The sequence below is a fragment of the Bubalus kerabau genome, chromosome 2, assembly GCF_029407905.1.
Source record: "Bubalus kerabau isolate K-KA32 ecotype Philippines breed swamp buffalo chromosome 2, PCC_UOA_SB_1v2, whole genome shotgun sequence".
Classification (NCBI taxonomy): domain Eukaryota; kingdom Metazoa; phylum Chordata; class Mammalia; order Artiodactyla; family Bovidae; genus Bubalus; species Bubalus kerabau.
Genome location: NC_073625.1, coordinates 30011258 through 30038612, shown reverse-complemented (window position 1 = coordinate 30038612; position 27355 = coordinate 30011258). Strand labels below are relative to the sequence as shown.

The 27355-nt window shown below is 44.9% G+C and overlaps 1 protein-coding gene across 6 annotated transcripts in view; it reads left to right on the top strand.

The window, feature by feature from the left end:
- The window catches only part of SNX25 (sorting nexin 25), a 97298-nt gene that overhangs the window by 43864 nt on the left and 26079 nt on the right, over positions 1-27355 (top strand). For all 6 annotated transcript variants that reach the window (XR_008710127.1, XM_055567398.1, XM_055567400.1 and 3 more), the window contains exons 6-7: positions 14001-14071; positions 23587-23768. Coding sequence is in view for 5 of the 6 variants with exons in the window: in XM_055567398.1 (XP_055423373.1) it covers positions 14001-14071; positions 23587-23768 (253 nt within the window). In the remaining variant the exon portion in view is untranslated. The remainder of the gene's footprint in view (positions 1-14000; positions 14072-23586; positions 23769-27355) is intronic.

The window sequence follows — 27355 nt, the reverse complement described above, 5'->3', positions numbered from 1 at the left end:
TACGTAATAGGCAGGTAGGTGTGTTTGCCCCAGTCCTTGTGCAGTGGGTTAGAGTAAGGCAGAGCGGCACTGCTTCCCACACAGGCAGTGGGAAGGTGCTTTCCTGGCCTGGACATTCGCCAGGGTTAAGGAGATGCCAAGCAATTGCTCAAGAAAGGAAAGCTCTTTTTGTTTTAAGCTACCATTTGTTGACAATCTAATGTGTATCCAGCGCAATGCAAGATTCTTTATAATAATCATCTGATCCTTATGACCACCGTGTACAATAGGTGCGTGTTGCTCATGGCTTGGTTGAGGAGAGCAAAGTGACTTGCCCTGGATCAAAGCTAATCAGTAACAGAGCTGGGATTTGAACTCGGGTCTGTCTGACTTCACACCCCGTTTGTAGAGCTGGGCGACCTGCCAGCCAGGCGGGCAGAGAACAGCAGTGAGACACGGCCCCAGTCTTGTGGGATTGCCTGCCGGCGTGGAGATGCCTGTACTGTGGGTGGGGCTTGGCAGGCACTGACCCTGGCGTGGGTATAACCCACATGATAACCATCAGAAGCGCCATCATCTTTTATTAAGACAGTGACAGACCACCAGAGAAACGAGGAGTAATAAAGTAAATCAGAGCAGCCTGTCACTGCCTTAATCTCATTTACCACCAGCCTGATCTTTATTAGATTTTGCAGTTCTGTATTTGTTTATTTCTGACCCTCATTTAGAGAGCAGTGTGGAGAACCTAAAAATAGAGAGGAAATTCTAATAATAAATGAAAGGTTAAAATTGAAGATTATTTAGCTTGGAGAAGAGAAGGAAACATTTTATCTAGCGCATACTGAGATTGGTGTGGTATTTTCAGTTTTACTAAAGCAAGAGGCAGTGGACCTAACTGGATTAACTGAAGAGATCATGACTAACATTAGCATGGGTTACTGAGAGGGTTTCTAACTAGTTTTTCTTTGGCTATCATAATGCAGTGGATTTTTCAATTCAGAATCAGTTTAGGCACATCTGCACATGAAGATATTAAAAATAATAAAATTCTTAAAATCTCGTGCTGCTGTGTAGAAGAACTCAACTTATTTGAATGTTTAGTGTTTTGAACAGGATTCTGAAAATGTGAATCTTGAGCAGTAAATAGGGTCACGTTATAGAGGAACAAGAAAAAAAGAAGTCGAGCATACTTAAGACAACCCATTGCAGCGTGTCGGAAATCAGTGAGCATGTGTAAACCGCTAAGGAAGGCTCGTGTGGGCGGACAGGGAGATGGAAATGCAAACTGTAAAACAGAGGCCTGGCACATCTTTATGAAAAGAATAAATGAATATAAATTTAGTTTTTAAACACACATTAAAATGTGAGGCTGCCTATGAAAAGTGTCTAGAAGATCTTTCAGTTTAATTAAAAATAAAAGTACACTGACTTGAGAATATAATTCCTTCTAGTGTCTGAGCAGAGGGCACTGAGGTGGGAGTTAAACATATCCGAGGGCACAAGTTATTTTTATTTAGGAGGCAAGATGATTAAGTGTTGGCAGCAATTAAAATGTGATATGAGAAGGGGGATTTTGGTGTGAAGTTGGTGCTGTTGCTGAAAGTAAAGGATCTGTTATGTGCTTGTGTTCGGAGCAGCTCTGGCGCTGGGTTAGGTGCGGGTAAGTGTTCCCTGCTTTACGAATGACAGAACCCCAAGTCAGTTTATGTAAAGCACTTGACCCAGGACCTGCCTATTTCTAATCGTTAGCTGGTACTAGTATTGTTATTGTTTGTAATCACTAGACCAAGGCTCACAGATAGATTTAATATCATTGTGAAGACTGCGCAGCTCCTCAAGGCCTGCAAGGATGCAGTGTTTCATCTTAGGGTTTGAGGAGCTCTCGTGATCAGGTCCATCTAGTGAACGCTTTGGTTTTTCCAGTAATCATGTACGGATGTGAGAGTTGGACCATAAAGAAGGCTAAGCACTGAAGAATTGATGCTTTCAAATTGTGGGGCTGTAGAAGACTCTTGAGAGTCCCTTGAACAGCATGGAAGTCAAACCAGTCAATCCTAAAGGAAATCAACCCTGAATGTTCATTGGAAGGACAGATGTTGAAGCTGAAGCTCCAATACTTTGGCCACCTGATGTGAAGAGCTGACTCATTGGAAAAGACCCTGATGCTGGGAAAGATTGAAGGTGGGAGGAGAAGGGGACGACAGAGGATGAGACGGTTGGATGATACAGCTGACTCGATGGACATGAGTTTGAGCAAACTTAGGGAGATAGTGAAGGACAGGGAAGCCTGGCATGCTGCAGTCCATGGTGTTGCAAAGAGTCAGACATGACTGAGCGAATGAACAACAACAACAGCAATAGCAATGGTCCTGTCCATCCTGAAATCTGGTCCATCTTAGGGTAAAGGCATAGGGCAAATGAAGACCTCAGCATCCCTTTTATTACTGATGGATCATGGAGAACGTGGTTTACATATGTGGGCAGCACACTGGCCAAAACTGAGTTTCAGAATTAGACATTCTTTCCTGCCCAGCACTGCCGGCCTGGAATCCCTGTCCTTGTGCCTGTTCATCCCTGGCGGGCGTGGTCCACTTGCCGCCACCCTGGAGGCAGGAACACATGCCCCTGGGAGGAAAGGGCACAGGAGGGCAACACTGCACTCGCCCAGTTCCTCCTCCTCTGTGATCACGTGAAAAGCCTCTTCGTCTCGGGAGGAGAGGACTGAGAGACAGATGGCGAGAGGCCAGGGGTGGAGCTTCTTGGACTTTAAACATGAAGGGTTTGAGAGTAGGTTGAGATCTGTGGATACTGCCTGTCTCTTTAAAAAAACAAAACAGAGACAAATATCGTGGTGCTCACAGACCTTCCCTGCCATCCAGTGGTTAAGACTCCACCCTTCCACTGCAGGGGGTTCAACCCCTGGTCAGAGGAGCTAGGATCCCACATGCCATGCAGTGTGGCGCAAAAAATGAAAACAAAAATTTTTTTTTACAAATGACTGGGGGAACAAAAGAACTTGTGATTTACGAGTAGTGAAGAGTGGTGAAGGCTGGTGGAGGTGGTTTGCTGGTCCTTGTGAGCAGCTGGTTTCTGTGGGGGGAGGGTTTTTCTTACCCCTGACTTGCAGCATCTGGTGGTTCCTCTGGTGTCCACACTGCCAGCACGCCAGTGGAAAGCCACCAGCGTGATGTCAGCACATGCGGAGCTGGGAGGAGACCCACAGAGTATGTGTTCATGCAATTTCCAGTACACTGACCCAGTGGGTAAAGAACCTCCCGCAGAGATAAGAAATCAATGAAATCATTAGGAACCAGTGAGTTTTGAGTACTTTTAATCCTAAAAAAAATGGTCAGTTCAGTCAGTGCAGTCGCTCAGTCGTGTCTGACTCTGCGACCTCATGGACTGCAGCATGCCAGGCTTCCCTGTCCATCATCAACGCCCGGAGTTTACCCAAACTCATGTCCATCGAGTCGGTGATGCCATCCAGCCATCTCATCCTCTGTGTCTCCTTCTTCTCCCACCTTCACTCTTTCCCAGCATCAGGGTTTTTTTCAAATGAGTCAGCTCTTCGCATTAGGTGGCCAGAGTATTGGAGCTTCAGCTTCAGCATCAGTCCTTCCAATGAATATTCACGACTGATCTCCTTTAGAATGGACTGGTTGGATCTCCTTGCAGTCCAAAGGACTTGTCAAGAGTCTTCTCCAGCACTGCAGTTCAGAAGCATCAATTCTTCAGTGCTCAGCTCTCACATCCATATATGACTTTGTGTAATTTAATTTTAATAACGGTGGGCTTAATTTCTGAAACGCAGCAGCCAGCTCTCCAGAGCCAGCCCAGGACTGGTGGGCCGACTCCAGCCCTGCACCGAGTAAGTCGTGGTCACGCGTGTCCTATCTTTCTGTGTCCTGCACTTGACAGAAATGCTGTTCTTCTAAAGGCAGATGAGGGTTAACAACGTGAGAGGTCAACGTCTCATGAAGCATCGAGGCAGACCCTGGCCACCAACACCAGCTCGAGGGTCCGACAGGCCTGGACTTCACTGACCTGGTTTGCACTGTGGCTTTACTGCTTGCCCAGTGCATGGCCGGAGGGAAGTCGCTTCCACGCTGAGCCTCAGTCTTAACTGTGAAACAGAGAAAATAGTTCCTATTGCATAGGGGTGTCGTGATAATTAAATGAGATAAGGCACATAAGGCAGGGCATGCAAGGCTCCCGGTAAGAGCTGAAAAAATAACAGTTGTCAGGAGGAGGAGGAACACTGTCAGGTCCTGACTTGAACACGATTAATGGAGGCGATGACGTGACACAGTATATCTTATTGCAGAAAAACTTGATTCAAAACGTATGAAAAGTCATTAGGACATTTTTGGTATAGAAGATAAAACTAGGCAACTGGAGGTGATACGTGGTCGACATTCTCAATGAAAATGCTTTATATAAGAATTGGGAATGGAACATATAGCAGTGGTGCTATAAATACATCTGTAAATACTTTATAACAATATTAATGTCATAAAAATACGAGGAACACAAGTAGAAACAAGATACTGGCAGCAGAGGAAAACTTTGGCATTCTTGAGGTTAATTCAAAGGCCCCAGCTGGCCAGCATGACAGAGCTTTGGCTGCTTCTGTAACATGCAATTTCTGTAGACTCTGGGAACTAGCAAATGAATATACAGTCGTTATTTTAGGGAGATTAGAAGATACAAACAAGATTAAGAAAATAGAAATTACTTATTGCAGACAGATAAAAACCATGACTACTTGACATGTACGTTTCCAGATTATTTCTGTATATATAACATGAATTGTGTGTGTGTGTGTGTGTTTACATATACTCTGGATTCCTCAGGCTGCTCTGGTGCAGAACTTTCTAGCTTGTGTGACTAAAGTACAGTGTGTAGGTGTGCAGGGATGAAGGTGTCCTCGGCGCACGAGGTGGCTGGGATGGTGGTCACCCGCGTGTCCTGATCAGATACTGTCACTCGCTGTGTGTGCTGTGAATGGGAAAGGCTGGGAAACGTGCCTTAGACTCTCTGTGGAATCAGCCGCCTTCTGCACACTGGAAAAGTGGGGGGAAAAAGTGCCTCTTACTCCTGAATCTTAACTGAAAATTTCCCCTGTTTGTGCTATAGCTCTGGGTGAAAAGAAAAGAAAGTGAAGTCACTCAGTCGTGTCCAACTCTTTGTGACCCCATGGACTATAGCCTACCAGGCTCCTGGGTACTTCCTGCTTAAGACCATTAAATATACCTCCTGAAAAGATTATGTCCTTTCTGTTACAGCTTTTATAATCTGAACAACAGGGCACAAAATATGCATTCTTTCAGATAGATTCATTATTCATTAAGAATTTATTTTAAGAAAATAATCAGGAATATAAGGAAAGATTTCTCCAAGAATGTTTCTTGTAATTTTATTTAAAATAGAGAAGTGCTTGAGATAATTAAAAACATCTAACAGTAAGGGTTGGTTAAAAAAGTTTTGGCTCGCCTGTACAGTGGATTGCCATGTAATAATAGTGTGGAAACAGAATATTTAATACTATTGGGAGACAGTAACTATTGTACTGCAAAGAGATCAAACCAGTCAGTCCTAAAGGAAATCAGTCCTGAATATTCATTGGAAGGACTGATGCTAAAGCTGAAACTCCAATACTTTGGCTACCTGATGCAAAGAAAAGATTGATTGGAAAAGACCTTGATGTTGGGAAAAATTGAAGGCGGGAGGAGAAGGCAGTGACAGAGGATGAGATAGTTGGATGGCATCACTACTCAATGGACATGAGTTTGAGTAAGCTCCAGGAGTTGGTGATGGACAGGGAAGCCTGGCGTGCTGCAGTCCATGGGATCGCAAAGAGTCAAACATGACTGAGCGTCTGAACTGAACTGAACCATAGATTTATAAATTATAGAGAACTTCCCTGGTGGTCCAATAGCTTAGACTCCCAGCTCCCGATGCAGGGGACCTGAGTTTGATCCCAACTCAGGGAAGTTGATCCCACATGCTGCAAATAAGACCTGTGCAGCCCAATAAATAAATAAATAAATTTTAAAAAGAGTTTGAAGCCAGTATTTATAGCAAAAATTCAATCTTATAAAACAGAAAGAAAACCATGTTTGCATAGAAAAAAGGTTATAAAGATGCCACATGTTAATAGCAGTTAACTTTGAATGTTGTACTTTGTGTATTTTCTCATTTTCTTGAAAGAGCGTTAACTTCAGAGAAAGTAAAAATTGGCTCAGACCGAGAAAGTAAAATCTGCCTGTCCATTTATCAGGCTGGTGGGAGCAGACACTAAAACCAGCTACCAAGTTAACAGGAAGTAGTATTTCTTCCAAACACAGCTGTAAAATGTCATGATGATACTCCCTTCTGAGCAACCCCTGCTTCTTCTTCACTGAAAAGCACTGCTCTCTAAATTTTATCAGAAACTTTGCTGCGTGAAATTATATCAGTAGGAATGACACATCCTGCTCTTGCCTGGAGGGAGTCAACCACTTTGACACAGAGCAGCAGCCCCATTTTAACCCAGAGTTGCAGATAGGGGGTTCTGGATTCAGCATCCTACACTGACCTTAACTTTGTAGTTTCCAAGGCAGTAGGGCCCTGGGTTCATCTGAAATTGACCCTTTGAACAAGCCCTGCTTTGAGCCTGTCACAGCACCGCTTCATTTACATTTCATCCACACCCTGCCTTTCCCCAGAATCCTGTGGTAACTTTTATCTTTTTCTCTGGGGAGATGCCCCATGGTTCCTCTTGTTCATGGCAGTGGGTTAGGAAGCCTGATGTTCTGGGACTATAATGACCCTGATGGTCTTTGATTGATCAGGCTGAGACTCTCATAGGAAAAAAAAAGTGAGGTTACTTATTATAAAATGGCTTCTATATATATTTTACAAGCACACACACCATCCCCCTAAACAACACACATCTAAAGAGTCAGCAGCAGTGTTAAAGGACAATAGATGTAATAGTTGTTAAACTCTCACTGTGAGGCAGATGCAGTTTCAGATATTTTAAGTTCTCTCATGTAACTTCATAAAAATCCTATGAGGAAAAATGCTGCTATTCTTCTTTTTACAAATGAGGACTCTTGAATTTTAAAAGCTTGAAAAATTGTCCCAGGGTGACAGTGTAAGCATTGAAAGCAGCATTTGAACAAAGCCCATCTGGTGGCAGAGCTCACATTCTTTATATTGTATATTTATATATTAATATTTGGCTGTGCCGGGTCTTAGTTGCAGCATGTGGGATCTAGTTCCCTGACCAGGGATTGAGCCCAGGTTCCTGCATTGGGAGCACAGAGTCTTAGCCTTTGGACCACCAGAGAAGTTCCCAAAGCTCACATTCTTAACTACTCTGATATACTTTCTAAGTTATCCAGCAGACCTTGGTAGTGTCCTGGACATGGGAGGCGGTGCCAGCTTAGCTAGCAGAAATCACCATGGCTTCGTTTTTTAAACACTTTACATGAAGTCTCTTTAATAGAAACATTATCCCTAGCCTGGTATAGAGTAGCTGTGGCAGTTCTGAAACACTATTTTAAAATTTCTGATTTTCTTCTTAAACATTTGTATGTAAATGATATTCTGGTCCATGGTGGATCCTTGCTCATTTTAATATAAGATGGCATTTTAAACCATTTACCGTGTTGTGCAGCTGAATTTGTCCACAGCCTTTGACTCTCCCAAGATGTTCCAGCATGTACACTCCCAAGACAGCTCTAAAGTCATATTTCAAGGATGTGCCTAATGAAGTGGAGAGACTAACTTTTTTGGTTTGGCTTCTAAATAATTTTGAAATCAAGTCTGATAGGATCCCAAAGCTGTTCTGAACATTTGATAGTAGAAAGTGTTGATTTCCAAGGTAATTATTTTGAAGGCTGGTGTTTCCCAGGTGGCGCAAGTGGTAAAGAGTCTGCCTGCCAGTGCAGGAGACACAAGAGACACAGGTTCAATCCCTGGGTTGGGAAGATCCCCTGGAGCAGGAAATGGCAACCCACTCCAGTATTCTTGCCTGGGAAATCCCATGGACAGAGGAGCCTGGAGGGCTACAGTCCACAGGGCCACAAAGAGTCAGATATGACTGAGTGACGGAGCACATGTTTTGAAGGACTGTGTAGCATTCAGGCGAGATTAAGATCATTGGGGAGAGTTCATAAAAATAATCTTGGTCTAAGTCTTTATTAATGTAGCTAAGTGTAAAAAAGCGAAGGGAGGTGAGGTGGCGACTCAGTGGCAGGCACCAGCAAGCTTTGGGTGACTTTTTCATTATCCTTAAGACAAAGATGCTCTGGGTAGGACCTTGCGAGGATTGGAAAGAGCTGAATTCTTACTATACTGCTTCCTCCTAAGACTTGCGTTTACATCATCATTTCGGAAAAAGAGATACTAACAATCTCTGCTCTTCTGATCAAGAGGAAGCCTACAAATAATAGTCCTCCCAGTGGTTGAACTGCACTTGGCACTAGCAAGGCTGTGTCGTTCTCTGGAGGGGACAGGCCAAGTGAGTGCCAGGTACCCCTAGATAGCTCCTCAGACAACCAGGAACGCTATGCCATCAGCCTTGGAGCATTTGGAATGAAAAGTCCTTCCTTTCCTGCTTTTCCTTTTGGTATCAAGTGAAAATAAGTTCTGCAGATTCAGTCAGGATCTTCAGATGCCTCCTGTGTGCTGGGCACCATGTGAGGAGGGTCTGGTATCTGTAAAGATGAATTGACTCTGGACCCTCGATTCTTTCCCCGGTCATCAGGGTGTTTGCTGTTCAAAACAGGAGACCCCTGTGGATGTAAATTGCTAAATGTGAAGTAAGACAATCAGGCCAAAGGTAGAGTGTGAAGAGCTAAAGAAGTGGGTAGGAGCACCTATTTCCTGCTGTAGGTGAGCGGGATCTAGGAAGCTTCAGAGAGGAGTTGGCTGAGACTTGAATGTTTTGGAGTGAATAGGATTTCAGCAGGTGAAGAGGAGAGGTGAGGTGTAGGAGGGAGAAGAAACGAAGCAGAGCTCGGCCGGTAGGAAAGAGCTGGAGTGTGTTTGGAGCATTGCATGTGGCCTGGTTTGCTCGGAAAATGGTATCCGAGAGGCATGTGGAAGGCAGTTTGGCTGGAAAGATGGTCTGGCCTTGGCCGTGCTGATAAGCCATGAAGGGCCTTAGACATGCTAAACATTAACCTGTTGAGTTTTAGGGAAGCTGGAAAATGGCTAAGCTTTAGCATCATCAAGCCCTAGGTTGTCATTTTGGTTCTTGTACTTAAAAGCAGTGAAACCTTGTATAGATTTCTTAAACCCCCTGAACTCCAGTTTCTTCTTCTGTAGTGTGGGGTTCATTACAGTACCTTGTGAGGATTAAATGAGGTAATGTAAAGTATTTAATTAGGTACCTGGTACCCGATGAAAGGAGTCAGTTAGCTGATGTTACTTTAGAATTCTGTGGACTTGTTTGAACATGCCTCTTCCTCAGATGGCATGTATTTTCTCAGTACCACTGATGACTTATTTGTTCCAGAGTGTGAATCACTGAGAACACTCAGAGAACAGATTGTTCAGGATATTATGTGCACCTGTTAACTGTTACAGATGTTAGCACTTAGGAATTTAGCTCTTTGGTTTGGACCGCTATCACAAATACACTGTAGAATGGGTGGCTCAAAGAACAAACGTTTCTTTCTCCTGGTTCTGGAGTTTGGAGGGCCCAAGATCAAGCTGCTGGTAGTCAGACTGGGTGTCTGGTGAGGGTCTTGCTTCCTGGTTCAACAGTAGTCTTCTCGCTCTGTCCTCATGAGGTGGAGAGAGCTCTCTGGGGTCTCTTTAATATGGGCACGGACCACCCTCGAGACCTAATGACCTTTCAGAGGTCCTGCCTCCAAACACCATGACACTGGGGTTTAGGCTTCACCTGTGACTTTTGCAGGGGACACACACACTCCATCCCTGGCACTCTGAAATATTTACTGCCAAGTTAGGCTCAGTTAAAGAATTCAAGACTCAATCCCTATTTTCAAGAGGCTTCTGATCTAGTTGGAGACTAAAAACAGCATATCTTTTTTCATAGACAAAGCTACAATTTTGTTTTAGGCTCCAACATTTTTGATTTAGGCTTTACTTGTACTTAAAAGCAGTGAGACCTTATATCGAATTTTTTATTAATTAATTTATTTTAATTGGAGGCTGATTACTTTACAATATTGTAGAGGTTTTTGCCATACATTGACATGAATCAGTCATGGGTGTACATGTGTTCCCCATGCTGAACCCCCTTCCCACCTCCCTCCCCATCCCATCCCTCTGGGTCATCCCATTGCACCAGCCCTGAGCACCCTGTCTCATGCATTGTACCTGGACTGGCAATCTATTTCACATATGGTAATATACATGTTTCAGTGCTATTCTTTCCAATCATCCCACCCTCGCCTTCTCCCACAGCATCCAAAAGTCTGTTCTTTACATCTATATCTCTTTTGCTGTCTCACATATACGGTCATCATTACCATCTTTCTGAATTCCATAAAAATGTGTTAATATTGTATAGATTTCTTAATCCCCCTGAACTCCAGTTTCTCCGTCTGTAGTGTGGGGTTCATTATAGTACCTTGTGAGGATTAAATGAGATATGTAAAATAAAGTATTTAGTTAGGTAACCTGGTACCTGATGAAAGGAATCTGTTAGCTGATATTACTTTAGAATTCCGTGGTTTCATCTGAACATACTTCTTCCTCAGATGGCATTAGGCTCACTGTTTACTTTTTTAAGTACAAGACTTGTTACCATGTTAAAAAGAAGGGCAAGGCCCCAAAAGCCCCGGACACACCGTTTTCTTCATTCACAACATTCTTTGTGGAAAATAGTAGATAAATGGGTGATATTATACAGCAGAAGTAATTTAGGGGTTCAGAGAGGAGAAATGTTGATGTGAATGAGAGGGATTGAGGATAACCTGAGGGAAGAGATAATATACGCAAGATCTGATTAGGTGGCCAAAAAGGGAGGTTGTTTTCAGAAGGAAACAGCATAAGCCAAAGCCTGGCAAATGGCTGCAGTTTGAGGAGAGCTGTGTGGAAGCCATCCTGACTTCACTCCAGGTTTCTATGGGGCTTGAGCGAGGGGGCCAGCGCCGGTTGCTGAGGGACCCACAAGCTGGAGCAGAGGGATCCTCCTCTGGGGAGGAGGCTCAACCCCTCCAGGGACCTCCCTGGAGGAGGAGGTGCTGAGAGTGGTCCTTGAGGAAGGGGCTTTGACAGCACTGCATAGCGTGGGTTGGGCGGGAGATAGAAAGGTCGACATGAAGGAAACAGGCCGTCCAGCGAATGCAGCTGACCCACGGGTGAGAAGGGTGGTGTCTAGAGGAAGAGAGTGAGAGGAACTTGTTTAAAGATTCAGGACTTGGAGATTCATATTTACGGGAGGGCAGATATCAAAGATGGTATTTCGAGCCTAAAGGATAGAAATGATGGAGCTCGTGCAGAAATGGAGAGGGGAGGAAAGCTTAAGTCTAGTGTGAACTGGCTCGGATAGGGAAGTAGTTTGGGAACAGTTTTAAGATGACTTATAATTCTACCACTTTAATGCAGTTGTTCCTTCCTTTATATCTCTGTTTTTCATTGTAGCCCTGGTTCATAGACCCATGTATTTAGATACCTGCAATCATAAATGTACCTGCCATTTTGCATTTTAGAATCATTAATATCTATTGTGTAGTCTTCATAATTACAGATATTATAGGCTGTTTTCTCCATCTGATATATCCCTGGAGCTTTCTGAAAGCAGACACCATGCTGGTGTTACTCACTTCTGTGTGTCTAGAACCTAAGAAACAATTAACAAGTGTTTGTTTAATGAAAGCATATTGACCACATAGATTATTCTTGTTCTTTTTCTTTGTAGAAGTTGCTACAAAAAGCCTATGGAGTTTGGTGACATGCATTTGAGTTGCATGGAAAAAGTCAGTGCTTTCTGCTTGTAGAACCTAAGTCCAAGGTTAAAATAAAGACTTGGTTAGGGAGTGTTAGACTTTGATGATTCCAGGTTTGTGTATGCTTCTTATAAGCTGTTTCCTCATCTGTTCAGTAAGTGGCGGGAAAAATCACATGAAAAACTATCTTTGTGTTTTACCATTAATGAAGGAATGAAGGTGGCTCTATCACACAACTGTAATGGTCATTAATGTCCTAGCAAGGCTTCCTTTTGGAGGACATGACCCGAGTGTGTTCTGCCTGGAGATAACTTCTCCATGTATGGAGACTTCAGAAAGTTCTCCGCCAGTCAGGTGGCATTTGGCCACGAGACACATTGACGCACGGTTACTTGAACAAGTCAGGGCTTTATGACCCTCAATACCAGAAAGTCCTGAGGTGGCCAGACCGGGGCTGCAGTCACGACTTAGTGGTGTCTCTGGACACCTGAGCTCCTCCCGTCTTCTCCCATCACCGTGTGGCTTTCATCCTTGGGGGTGCTGCGCCTCCATCCCACTGCATACTTGTCCCAGGCAGGAGAACTAAGGAAAGTCAGGGACAAAAGACAAAGGGGCCTTCCCGTGGAGCCCGCCCCTGTAGGAAGCCTTCCTGGAACCCCCTCCCGGCCAGTTCCGCTCATGTCTTGTCGGCTAGAACTATTTCAGATGGCCGTCCTTAACTGCTTGAGAGAAGGTTAGCATTTTTGTCTGGGGCCTCGCTTGCCCCAATCAGTGTGGTCCGGTTAGTGGGGGAGAAGGAGATGAAGGATGTTGGCAACCAGCAGTCTGCCATTGGCGACCGCCAGCCAGCACTCCCGACAGCCCGTTCTCTGAGGGGTGGGGTAGTAGCATCGATGTTCATATGACGCAAAGGAAGAAATAAAAAGATGTGAATCTGAACCCATGAAGAGCTATGACTGATGAATTCGAGTCATCCAGGAATTAGTTGAAAAGCAGAAGAACATATTTTGTGCTCTAAAAGCCAGCCAAGGGAGCTCCCTGGCAGTCCAGGGGTTAAGGACTCGGGGCTTTCACTGCCGTGGGCCTGAGTTCAACCCCTGGCTGGGGAATGAGGATCCAGCAAGCCAGGTGGCGGGTTAAAAAAAAAAAAAGCCAGCCAGATGTAGCATTAAATCTTAAAATGCTGCTAAGATTGTGTTCTGATAAAGAGTTAATGTTACATAGTTTTATTACAGGCAGATTCTTAGTATAATTAAGGGCTGAGAAACACTCAGGATCAATGAGTTTCATTAGGGAAATACTTAATAATAACCGAATAGCCCCTGAGAACTTGGGTTTATAACCTATCTGACATGAACATGCTCAAAATAGCCATCGTTCTAGGATTATATTTGGTCTAAAAATGTAAGGTTTTCTTTTTCCTGAAGCAGAGGTGTTCTCAGTCACACATACATATTCCTGGAGCCGTCCGTCACCCACAGCTTCCTCACATTGACACAATCCCAGGTCCTGGGGGAAAACGTCCCATGAACCACCATATCTTATAATGATGCAATATTCCCTGAGTGTTATCTCTAGTAAAGGTTATAGATGGAAGTGTTCTATCTGCACAGTCCACTGTGGTTTATGAGGTCTGTGAGGCGGCTCGGCACTTCAAGTGTGGATGGTGCAATGAGGAACTAAAATTGTGATTTAAGTAGCCCACGTGGCTCCTGGTCACCTTCCTGGACAGTGCAGGTCTGGGAGGTAGAATCAGTAGGGTTGTGGTTACCAGCATCAGGGAGGGCGCTGGTGAGGGGTGAAAGAGGGGGAGGAGTCGCTCATGACCTCAGGGTTTCCCTCTTCAGTCCGGGGGCAGGTGGGAACGCTTCTGTACGGGGAATGGAGGTGAGGGTATGTGCACTACGCTTGCATTCAGGCCTCAGGAATGAGTAGCCCATGGCTCAGCACCCAGCCCGCTGACTTCATCCGTGTTGGATGGTTTTCATGATTCTTACGCAGGATTCACCGTGTTACAGCTGATCACTACAAATAGAGTCTGAAATTCTCCCTGAAAATAGTCTTTCCTTCCTGTTCCATCTTTAATTGTTCTCTCTTTTCAATACTCAGGTATCAAATTGTAGTGGAGATAATCCAGGCAACAACAATCAGCAGCTTCCCCCAGCTGAAGAGGCACAAAGGTAAGGACCAGCTCATTTTCTTTGCTTTTACGTCCTGAAGGTCCTGGGTCTAGTTCCCCGTCTTCTCTCTCCTGTCAGAGTTTTGACATGTATGGAATATACACTTAAGTATTTCAAACTTGTTAAAATATTGCTATATCAGCAAAAGAGAAAGTAAGTATGGTTTCATCCTAACAAAAACCTTTGTAGTTCTGTGTTCCTGGATAAACTTTGTGTTCATAATTTTTAGAATATTGAAGTCAGTGGGTAGAATCATGCTGCTGTTCTGTTTACATACTAAACATAGTTTCATAGTTTTTCCTCATATTAAAAGGCTCCCCCCAAATAGAATTGTTTTGTTAGTTTTTGGAGAGCTCTGTTTTAGAGAGAGTGAGATCTGGTCAGCGTGTCGGCGGGCTGAGCATCTGGGAAGCGCCTCGTCTGGATGGTAACCTCTCCCCGCCGCCCCACCTGCCCGCACTGCTTCCTTAAAGCTGGACAGTCGGGCTGTGCTCGAAGTGACCATGTAGCGATGCTGCCAGGCTGCGTGTGCGGCTCTAAGCAATTTCATGTCCAGGGTTGTTTCTCCTTAGCCTTCGTTTCGTGTTCTCTTTGTGAATAGTAAACTGAAGAAGTGTTAAAAAAAAAAAAAAAATGGACAGATGGAAGATCCTAAGAATGCTTGAGATGCAAACTAGAGATGAGAACTTTTTCTTTTTTAAATGAGGGTAGAATGAATATGCTGAAATATAATTTTGTTGCTACATATAAATATGTTTGTTTCAGGCAACTCTTTTTCAATTATAATTGTTCATTGATTAGGAATTGGTATGTAGTTGTGAAAGTATTTTGAGGATTTAAAGGGAGAAAATACTGTATAACAGGTGGGGAGAAATTACCCAATTGTGTGCCCGCTGAAACCTTAAGGAATTAACTAGCTGACTCTGCATTGACTCTTCTCAGGATAACACAGGAGGGCTGGGAGGACCTCTTTATTTTGTATATTCAGGAATGTTCAAATAAGGCTTCCAAGGCTTCAATAAACTCCAGCAAATCCACAGAGCACTCTGAGAATGTTTCAGGTTCATAGTAGAAGACCAAATTATTCTCTTTAACAATGTAGAAATTTTAATTTGATTTTTGGTGGCTCTTTTCTTTTGGAAGTTTGATGTTTTTAAGAAATAAGGTATCAAGTGGTTTTTGAATTCTTTACAATGTCTTAACTAGTTTAATTGCTGGTACTGTTCTAGGGAAACTAAGTAATAATAGAAATAAGAAAAACAAAATTTGAGACCATCTAACCCAACCCTGGGATTTCTTTGGAAGGAATGATGCTAAAGCTGAAGCTCCAGTACTTTGGCCACCTCATGCGAAGAGTTGACTCATTGGAAAAGACTCTGATGCTGGGAGGGATTGGGGGCAGGAGGAGAAGGGGACGACAGAGGGTGAGATGGCTGGATGGCATCACTGACTCAATGGACGTGAGTCTCAGTGAACTCTGGGAGCTGGTGATGGACAGGGAGGCCTGGCGTGCTGGGATTCATGGGGTCGCAAAGAGTCGGACACGACTGAGCGACTGATCTGATCTGATCTGAACCCAGATCTTTGTCCTGTGAGAAAGAAAAATTAGGAATATTTGGAGAAACAGGTTCTTAGAGCAAATTTATAAATACTGCACAATTTATAAATTTTTTGAAGCACTCGGTCTCAGAAGTTTTAAGTGCGCTCACAAAATTTCCTTGCCTCTGACCTTATTTTATCATTCATTCTGGCCAAACATATTGACTGAGGCCTGACTTTTACCCACTAATCCCATCCGCTGCTTGATGGTCACGGAATTTGGGAAGTTTGCTTTAGTCAGGAGGGTGGAGCCCTCATGGATGGGCTTGGTGTCTTATGAGAGAGGCTGCAGAGAGATCCCCAACCTCCCCCGTCATGAGGACACAGCAGGAAGCTGGCAGGCTGCAGCCAACATGAAGGGCTTCACCAAGGACCGCCCTGGCGCCCTAGTCTCCAGACTGTGAGAAACACGTTTGTGTTGTTTGCAGCCGGCCAGTCTGTGGTGTTTGGTTATAGCTGCCCAAACTAAGACACTGGCCAAGTGGCGGCATTCTAGTAGTAATGGAACATATGCTACGACTTCTTTGCTGTTGAAGGTGAATAAGCCCAGTATTTCAGCTCCCTCTTTTTTTTTTTTTTATAGTTTTTAATTGACTGGCAACTTTATTTTAAATTATATGGGTTTCTCTTAGGTGTGTAAGCCAGCCGAGTTATCACCATACAGTTCCTTAAGCAACAGGGATTTACTGTCCTGGTGTCTAGTCTGATGTCCCTTACCCTGCAAGGCAGTGGAGGGGGTGGAGGGTCTCCACGGGGCTGCTTGGTGGGAGCCTCCCCGCCCCAGACCTGGCCCCTGGGTCAGTGGTTTTGAAGGGTGGATCCTGTCAGCACACGTAACAACAGGGATGAATCAGAATCCTGCTTTGGAAATTCAGACATGTCATTAAGAGAGTGGACATTTAGGCTTTAACCACTAGAACAGCTGCTTGAGAAACCATAGCTCCCCAATGCCTGGAGCCCCTTTTATCCGTAGTTTATTTTTCCCTGTTCCTGTCACATCTGCAGTGAGCAAAACCTGTCAGCCCGTTAAGAGGGGTATGAGGTCAATTTAGTGGGAAACTTAAAAGAAAAATCCCAGAACATCTGATTGTATCCTGTATGTTACCCTGAATTATTATTTTCTATTTCAGCTCCCTTTAAGGCTTTTTCTTTCCCTCACTGCTGTTCTGGGTTCTGAAATGTTAGCAAGAATAAAGTGATTCAAGAGTAATATTTATTTAGCTGACTGCAACAAAGGACAGGATGTTGATCTGAGTCTAATAGAAACTGCTCTGTATAAATACTGCCCGCATGGGGGTGCCGTGCCCATTGTGTGCCTTGTTTAGAGTATAAGTAGAGAGTTTTGGAATTGAGTATATCAAGCAGAACTGTAGAAGAACTTCAGAATATACTGAATATGTATACACACATACACAGTTACTTGTTGATAAAAACCATAAAGATTTCCTTTAGGAATAATTTTTGAATCATATTTCTTATCTGATTTTGGATTTAAAAGTGTCCCTGCCTAAAGGAAGGAGCTATTCTGTAGACTCTAGGGGACTTTTCAGAGTCCTTTCTAATGCTCTGATTTTGTGGTATTGCAGTAATTGGACACAATTTCTAATTGATGAATGACCTAAACTCACACTGCAGGCCATTGCTGCAGGGCCTTTGCTAGGGTTTCTCTCTGCCCGGCCCTCCCACCCTGAGCGCGGCGGTGCCCCGAGCGTGGCGGTGCCCTGAGCGCGGCGGTGCCCCGAGCGCGGCGGTGCCCTGAGCCTGCGGTCCCTTCCCCAGCACCCAGCGCAGCCCCGTCCCGTCGCTGCCTTGTGCCCAAGGGCTCAGCCGTTTCCATCACGCGCCCTCTGGTGGTGGTGGCTTAGTGACTAAGCCAGTCACGTCCAGTTCTTTTGTGACTCCGTGGCCTGTAGCCCGTCAGGCTCCTCTGTCCATGGGATTCCCCAGGCAAGAATACTGGAGTGGGTTGCCATGCCCTCCTCCAGGGGATCTTCCCAACCCAGGGTTCGAACGCAGGTCTTCCTCCTTGCAGGAGGATTCTTTACTGTCTGAGCCACCAGGGAAGCCCTGTGATCTCTGTGGAAGTGGCTCAGCCGTGTCCGACTCTTTGTGACCGCATGGACTACACAGTCCATGGAATTCTCCAGGCCAGATTACTGGAGTGGTTTGCCATGCCCTCCTCCAGGGGATCTTCCCAACCCAGGGGTCGAAACCAGGTCTCCCGCATTGCGGCTCTCTAGTCTCATAATTTATATATCCAACTCAGCCCCCACCTTCCCCCCACAAAAAACTTGAGTCATCGTACGTCCTAAGAACCTGTATTTATTCAAGTAAAGTTCAGGTCCAGAGGTTTTCAGCAAGTGCGTGGTCAGTCACGTGCTGATCTGGGGCATGAACCCACGTGTCCTGCACTCTTCCCACTGCCCTGCTTACTCACGCAGGCGGGTGCTCTGAGGGTCACGCTTGGAACTCAGAAGCTGCATGCGCCCGAGCTGTGTCTTCGGTTTCTGACTCCTCTCTGCTCAAGTCACATTCTCATCTGGGAGCAGGCCTCTCCTGGTAATCTGGCATGTGGATTTAACTGATGGGATCTTACTACTTTAAAAATCTGTTGCAAGCGTGTTGGAGGGCCTTCAACCGAGGAAAATGCTGGAAGTCTCAGCACTTGATATATTTAAGGAAGGAAACACGAATAAAAGGTGTGCTGCAGGCCCCTGGCCTCGCCTGGCCCTTGAGGCCTCTTTCGGCTTCTCCGCTGTAACAGGAGAGGCTCCTTGGGGAGCTCCTGCTGGGGCCTCTGCTTATTCCTCAAGTATCCTTCCTACTGAAGGGGAGCGGCACACTCGACTCTGAAACTTCAGGTGTTTGCTGTGATAAGAGAATCCCACTTGTTCTTTTTTTTTTTTTAAAGCATACTGGCCCTAAGTTGGAAAGTAAGGTAAATATTGCGTTAGTTCCTGGGCAGCTTTTGAGGTGATCTTCAGATAACTTTGAGGAAATCTGTGATGATCAGTAACTGCTGAGAACTGCCGTCAGCTCTGCATTCAGAAGGAAACAGCATTTCTCCTGCTGAAACTTCACTGCTGCTGCTGCTAAGTCGCTTCAGTCGTGTCCGACTTTGTGCGACCCCATAGATGGCAGCCTACCAGGCTCCCCCGTCCCTGGGATTCTCCAGACAAGAACACTGGAGTGGGTTGCCATTTCCTTCTCCAATGCATGAAAGTGAAAAGTGAAAGTGAAGTTGCTCAGTCATGTCTGACCCTCAGCGACCCCATGGACTGCAGCCCTCCAGGCTCCTCCGTCCATGGGATTTTCCAGGCAAGAGTACTGGAGTGGGGTGCCATTACCTTCTCCGCTGAAACTTCACTAGTCCCTAAATAAATACACACCCGTTTCTTGAACCTCCATCTCAGGACTTTTTACTGAAACATTTGTTTCAGTGTACAGGAGAGATTTCAGACTTGTCAGCCTGTCAGTGTGGACGGAGGCCTGACCTCTGCCAGCGAGGAGCCCTGATAATCCCTGCCCTCCACTGCCTGGGGGGCCTGAGGAGACCTGTGCATCGTGGGGGGCGGAACCACATGCTGGGGAGCCCCGTGGGGGTGGGCAGGCGCAGGCTTGCCTCCTGCACCCCCTTAGGAGCTGCACCTCTGTAGCACTCCTCCCAGTGTGGTGGGGGGTACAGTTTGGGTACAGTTTTGCCTTCCAAGGGACAGGGGGCATTTAACAAGATCTGCAGACGTTTCTGGTTGCTGCCCAGGGGGAAGGGGTGCCTCTGGCATCTAGTGGTAAAGGCCAGGGATGCTGCGAGACATTCCGCGACACACGGGACAGCCCCACAGGGAAGGTTTAGCCGCCCGGAAGGTCACTGATTCCGAGACCGTGTGTCCTCCATGGGATTCCTCAGGCAGCCCGCCGAGGCTGCGGCAGTTAGGCTGCGCCTTGCAGTCTGACGTGAGAAAAGAAACACTCTGCTCTGGGTGCTTCTTAGTGCTTGGCAGACTCGGGGGTGCCGTTTTCATCCAGCCACGCTGGTGCCGCTTCGGGGCCCTTGGTTTGCGCTGTAAGTCACTTCACTGCCCTTTGCCACGTTGGAGGGAGCGCCCAGCAGTTGTCCCGGGTGTTTCTGTTTTGCAGCAAATCACTTTACTCCCTTAAGGAGGACCTGTATCGTGGGCGGAAAGCTTGCGGTCTTCTGTGACGCAGTTCACCGGCCCCCTGCAGTGCCTGCAGGGGGTTCCTCCGAGGTCTGATGCAGATCTCTCTTCCAGCAAACGACCCCCTTCCCTTTTGCTCTTACCTCAGCAGAATCTGGACTCACTAGGAGGGCAGCCAGTGAACACTGATAATGAATTGTTGTAGACGATTGCGGCACTCACGTGTTCTTGGCGCCCGTGTAAAGAGCCGCTGCCACCCACTGCGCCACCTGCCACCGTTTGTGGTCTCGGCCTTCTTCCTTAACCTAGATAAACACTGTGTGATTCACCCGGCCTAACAGCACACGGTGTGACCTAGGGCTCAGCAGACGCGGCTGCAGGAGGCTGGCATGTGTGTCGTCCACCCCCTGGCCCGCACTTCTCTTGATGAGAGGATTTCTTGGCTGGACGGGTCCTCAGGTCACAAAGAAGCATATTCATCCCTCTTACTGGATTTCCTAGGATTTTTGCACAATAGTTGCACGCACTGCAGCAGCGCCCTGTTAGGCATTAAGCCCTGAATGTGGCATTAGTTTTCCGAGGCAAAAAAATAAACAGAATTGTCTAAGCAACAAACTGCCGTTGCATTTGTTAGCAACAAGCTTTGTGATCAGACAATGACTTTGGCTCTCAACAAACAGAAGGCATTCACGCGAGCAGGGGACACTCCAGCAGGACTCTGGGATGTTTCCTCAGCTCTGCAGCTGGGTTTTAGGGGAGGGTTTATTCTCTTTCTCCCTTCCCTTTGGAATTTGCCTGTTTTTGTCCTTTTAGAAAGACTTTTAAGCCTTCTTAGGAGAAGAATGTGTTTGTTGTTAAGTGTGTATCAGTTTCTTCCTCTCTGTCTCTCTTGATTAGCCTGTTTTAACCCAAAGTTAAAATTGCAGTCTAGGTTTATTTTATATAAGGCAACTCTTTGTCCTCGCATTTTAAAGTAGCTTAAAGATTATGCACAGAATTTAGAATGTAAGAATATATGTGTAGCATGTTTAAAATAAATGTAACCAATGCCAACTAGTTTAAGGATATATGCTTTAAATCTTTTTAAAATAAATGTAATCAGTGCAGAATCATGGAATGCAACTGTGGGAGTTTAAACTCCTTAGGATCTAAGTGTAATGGAAATAACGTGAGTTTTGGGAGCAGAAAAAAACAAATGAAAAGTTTTCTGGAAAAGTCACAATTCCAAGCAAGTATTTCTTCAGGTACACCCACAAATAATTTCAGTTTGCAGTATGCTAATTTGGAGACAGACTAACAGTTACTTTATTTAAAATTTTTAATTGGAGGATAATTGCTTTACAATATTGTGTTGGTTTCTGCCATACATCAAACGTTTATCTTCCCACTTTCCTCTTGAGACGCTGAGTTCAGTTCTTTGAGCAGGCCCTCCCTGTCAGCCAAGCACGGGACACACTGAGAACGCATCATTACCGTCAGATGAAAATGCCTCCTCGGTTCAGTTCAGTTCAGTCTCTCAGTCGTGTCCAACTCTTTGTGACCCCGTGGACTGCAGCACGCCAGGCTTCCCTGTCCATCACCAAACCCATGTCCATTGAGTCAGTGATGCCATCCAACCATCTCATCCTCTTTCGTCCCCTTCTCCTCAGTTACACGTTTGAAAACACCTGTGACACGACAGACCCCCTTGAACAGGGCTGACTGCTGACCCGAAGTCTGTGTGTGACCATTGGTGATGCGTGTCAGAAAAGGCTGCTCTGATAGATCCCGTGCCTTGTGGCCCTTGCCTGAGCTTTTCCTGCTGGACGTGTGCAGCCTGTCCAGGCATGGTTGTCAGCATCTGCACAGACTGACTCTGTGACCTGAGGGTGGTGACGACCACCCTGGGGAACTGGAGGTCTCCCTCGGTCTGCGAGGGCTTCCCTGGTGGCCCCATGGTAAAGAATCTGCCTGCCTAGCTTGAGACGCAGGTTCGATTCCTGGGTCTAAAGATCCCCTGGAGAAGGAAATGGCTACCCAACTCCAGTGTTCTTGCCTAAAAAATTCCATGGACAGAGGAGCCTGGTAGGCTACAGTCCATGACATCACAGAGAGTCAGGCACGACTAAGTGGCTAACACTTCTCTGAGCGGATAACATTACTCCCTGCTTCCAGACAGCAGACCCCTAGGAAGGGAACTGCTGCAGCTCCCAACACCAGGTCCAGACTGGTTGGTGTCCTTATCCATCCCTGTGCTTCCCTGTTGCCACAGGGTGGGGTGGCCTCCCCCAAAGCCAGCCTCCTTCCTCACTGTCTACTGGATACCACCCTCCCAACTTGTAGCCTGTTTCCTTCTTATCTGCTTCCTTCCACCAGCATTAAAACCAGCTCATTTCTCACCCATTTAAAAGAAAAAAGCCTGCCCTCAACCCCTGCCCCTCCCTGCCTGCAGGTTACGTGTGCAAAGCTAGTCCCTTCTCCATAAGGAGGTGCTCGATGCTTAGTCATTTTTAAAAATTAACTTTGTGTGAATTTTTTGCGTTTGCTTTAAATTACATAATGTCAGCTTAAGGAAGCAAACCATTGTAAATATTTTTAAGTTAAATTTTTTAAAAATTTCTCCCTGAGACCACAGAGCTCGTGGTGGCAGAGACCAAATTCTAATCTGATTCCAGACTCTACTGACAGCCGTCCACAGGACTTGTCCACTCGTGGTCCTGGCCACAGCTAATTGGTGGCAGGGAGGGCTAGATGCTATGTTGGAGTAAGGTGAAGAGTGGGAGGTGAGGAGTCTCACCCTGGTTCCCTCTTTCACAGCCAGGGCTCGAGAGAGAGCAGAGTACCTGATGCATAGTGAGGACTCAGCAGAACATTAGCTCTGTTATATTGAACCCTCGGTAACACCTGACACAGATCACGCATCCACTCAGCGCGTTCCCTGAGTCCTGAGGGTGTTGCTGGGCACTGTTGTGGGTGCTGGTGGCACAGCCGTGTATAAACAAACAAAATGCTACTTTTATGAAGACATACTTGGAGGATAAGTCAAATAGGTGGTATGGCAGTCCTGCTATAGAGAAGGTATAAAGCTGCACGGGAGAAGACTGGTGTTTTAGGGTGGAGGTTGCAGGTAGAAAGAGGGTGACCAGAGATGTCTTTGCTGAGCCCTGAAGTAGGGACCTGAAGGGGACAGGGACTGGAGCCAGGCAGATTCTTGGGGGAATCTGCTGAGATAATGGATATACAAGCCCCACAGGAAGCTACCCAGTGTGTTCAGGAAGCTGGTCACCGGAGACCATGTAGTGTCCAGGAGAGGCAGATCCAAAGACAGCCCTGTAGCCTAGTGACTCACTCTTTTTATAGATTATATGCCATATAGTTATTATAAAATATTGGCTCTATTTCCTGTGCTGTATGTCTGTCCTTGTATCTTACCTATTTTATACCTGGCAGTTGGTACCTCTTAATCCCCTTCACCTGTGTTGACCCTCCCCACACTCCTCTTCACTCTGGTAACCACTAGTTTATTACTTGTGAGTCTGTTTCTTTTTTGTTATATTCATTCATTTATTGTTTTAGATTTCACATATAAGTGAAAGCATACAGTATTTTTTTTTCTCTCTGACTGACTTCACTAAATATAATGACTCCCAGGTCTATCCGTGTCACAAATGGCAAATTTTCAGCCCCTCATTTTCACAGATTTGGCCCAGCGCGACCACGTTCCCTCCCTCTTTGGCACCTTGTCCTCTGACTGCCTACCACCCATCTGTCTCATTCAAGGTAAAGAAACCGCCGCCATGAAGGCTGATCTCCTGAGGGCCAGGAACATGAAAAGGTACATTAACCAGCTGACCGTGGCGAAGAAGCAGTGTGAGAAGAGGATCAGAGTCCTGGGAGGCCCTGCCTATGACCAGCAAGAGGACGGGGCCTTCGACGAGGGGGAAGGGCCTCAGAGCCAGAAGGTAGAACTTGGCGGTTTCTTGTTTTGCATTTCGTGTTTGTTATGAATGCTGATGTCATCACACAGACAGTGCCTTCCTTCACTTCTTGGTATTTAACCTAAAACATGTATTCCCTAACATAAACTCACATGTTGACTTTTAGGAGTCAAGAATCCACACTTCTTGGCATCCTTGAGTTCTGCGAGTGGTAATTGGTGTGATCAGGAGGTGTGAGATGCGTGTGTGTGTGTGTGTACACGCCTGTGTGTGTTTTCCTGTGTCCCTTTTGTCCTCCCGCCATCCCAGAGGAGCGTATTTATATTTTCAAGGGCCCAATCAGATTACTCGCTACTAATTGGATAGAAATTACAGGCAGTGAAGCAGAATGTCTCTTAGAGGTTATTTTACTTAGCTCTCACCACAGTGCTATGAATATGTATTCCGTGTCTCCATTTTACAAAAGACGATGTAACAGTTGGTGTAAGTAAATTACCTAGTAAGGCCATGTGGATAGGAAGAGACAGAACTATATAAAAACCCGGATCTGGTTGGTTCACAAGTCTGAGTGTAGCTGAGGACCCTGCACTTGAATGGAAAAGACTCCCTGGCTCTGTCTCTCCTGAAGTTCTTACAGAGCTCTCAATCCAGCTTTCCTTCTTGACTTCTGTACTGTTTTTAGTTTGCTAAATCTTTTGGCCTGAATACAAATCAGGTAATTTCTTAAGAAGAGTAAGTATTTTATTATGGGATAGGGGGAACGGGTAGTTTGGGATGGACATGTACACGCTGCTCTATTTAAAATGGGTAACCAACAAGGACCTAGTGTAGAGCACAGGGAACTCTGCTCAGTGTTATGTGGTAGCCTGGATGGGAGGAATGGATGCATGTATATGTATGGCTGAGTCCCTTTGCTGTCCAGCTGAAAAATATCATAACATTGTTAATCAGCTATACTCCAATATAAAATAAAAAGTTTCAACAACAACAAAAACGTTATGTTACAGAGTCAGAAAGCCTGACTCTTAAATCCTGGGTTCACTGGGGATTCACTTTGGGCAAGTCAGTTAGCCTGTCTGTACTCTGTTTGTAAAGTAACAATAATTGTACAGACCATACAGGGCATGATAATTATGGAATTAAATAATGCACATAAAGTGATAAGCACAGTAGTCAGTATATAATGAGCACTCAATAAACATCTGTTATAACTGCATTAATTATTTGGGCGTATGTTTTAGTGATGTCATAACTGTAAGAGGAATCCAATTGTGAACTCTCCTTTCAGGATAAAACATCATTCCCAGGATCCTAGTTCTCCACATTCTCTTTAGTCTGATATAGACAATTTCATGAATATATTGTAGATATTCCACTAGCAGAGAATCTTGGGCCTGGGTCCCTCTTGGTAACATGTTGGGTGTTTTAGGAGAATGTTTATTTACTATTCTAGGCCTTGTGGTCCTTTTGAGTGCTATAGGGATGTATTTCCTATAGAAAAATTAGCCTGTGGGTTAAGAAACAACACACACAAAACATAAAACTAAGTTAATAGCATACGCATCATGAAACCAGATCCAGCGGGACTGGGATTTAGTGAAAAGCAGTAAATAAAAATCCCTGACGGGGAATAAAGAATGATCACAGGGCACCTTCCAGCCTGAAACACGCCATGGCCTTTGGCGCATGAAACATCCACCAGGACAGTTTTTTGTCTTCTGCCCAGAGATTCTTTGTGGCAGCACCCCTCCCAGAATTACCAGCGTTTTTAGGACAGAAAGAAAACTGTTAATTCAACAGAGGAAATGAACACAAGAGCATAGTGTTTGCTGTATGGAAGCCCTTAGTAAATGGTAATTGGCATTATGTTGTGTATATATACTTATATTTTTAAATCATCTATTGAGCAGTAGTGTCCACTTTGACCTACCCAGTGGTCTCTTTCCCACTTCTGCACGGAGTCTCAGAATTACTGAGAATTGCTCATCTCAGATTAATGCAGTGAGACTGAGTTCCTCTCATGTTAACATATTTGACTCAAAAGTGTGCCATCTGTTCATCCTGGTCACCCAGACCCGCACCGTTAGTGTGCGTTACTCAGTGAAAGGCTTATGCAGGCTTCAAGAGAAAATTAAAAGCAAAAACAAAAAACTTGGAGTAGAGAACTTAAAGGTTAATTCACCAGCTGAGATATGAGATGTATCACATGTTAAATTAGACTTGAGATAGGTCTCCTGCCATTTATTTGTTTATGTGTGCACTTTTAGAACTAAACCTAAGAGTGTTCATAAGACACAATAAGAGAATAAAGGCGGATAATATTTTAGAAGATGTTTTGGGCTTAATTTTTCAAATACAAGAATTTGTATCTAACTTGGAATTCACTTCAGTCTATGAGATTAGACTGGGAAGACTTCCTTAGAACTGTTGGATGTCTCTCCTGCTCAGCTCCTCCCTGTGTTGAAAACGGGTTGTTCTCCGAGTAATCTGTCATTGCTATCAGAGTTGATATGGGAGCCTTCAGACTTCTTTGGAGCCTGTACAGTTAGAATTTGTACTTTAAAATGCCTCACTGGTAGGTTTACCTGAAGTGAGGATACATTCTATGATTTCCCAAAGTTAGTACACTACATCCTAAGTATTAATGATCTGTAGCAAGGGATGGTCATTCCTTTAATTAGTTACCAAAAGCTGCTAGAAAAATGCCTGCCCGTTTCTGCCCACAAAACAGATTGAAGACTTACTGTGCATGGCAGAGGAGGTGAGCATGCATTGATCATATGCACTTGATTTTAGAAAAATCTCACAGATAACATTTCTGAAATTTTTCCACCTGCTACAATATTAGTTTTAAGAATCTTAAATATAAGTTTTCCTTTTCTTGTATTATACTTGCTGCTGCTGCTAAGTCGCCTCAGTCGTGTCTGACTCTGTGGGACCCTATAGACGGCAGCCCACCAGGCTCCCCCATCCCTGGGATTCTCCAGGCAAGAACACTGGAGTGGGTTGCCATTTCCTTCTCCAATGCATGAAAGTGAAAGGTGAAAGTGAAGTCCCTCAGTGAGTCCGACTCTTAGCGACCCCATGGACTGCAGCCCACCAGGCTCCTCTGTCCATGGTATCCTCCAGGCGAGAGTACTGGAGTGGGGTGCCATTGCTCTCTCCGCATTATAGTTAGACATCATTTTTATTACTAAATAGATAACTAAGGATATAAGAGTTAAATCCCTTCTAAATTAATTTGTGGCATTTTTCCTTGTTAAGTCCTGAATTACTATAAAGGTCATCCACTTTTTATTTAGTGGTCCGTGCTCAAGATTGATCGCACTGTGTCTTCAGGTAGTGGTTTTTCTTATGATGTAAGCACTCAAAATGGTAAATGAAGGGGTAATTTTGAAACTTCCATACATTGGACTTTTTTTTTTTTAATTTAAGAAAGTAGAATTTTTTTGTGTGATTCAGTAATACATATACACATATATTATTTTTGAAATTATTTTCCATTATAAATTATTACAAGATATTGACTATAGATCCCAGTGCTACACAGTAAATCTTTGTTGCTTGTTGCATATCTGTTTTTTAAAATTATAAATCTCAAGTCTTTATCA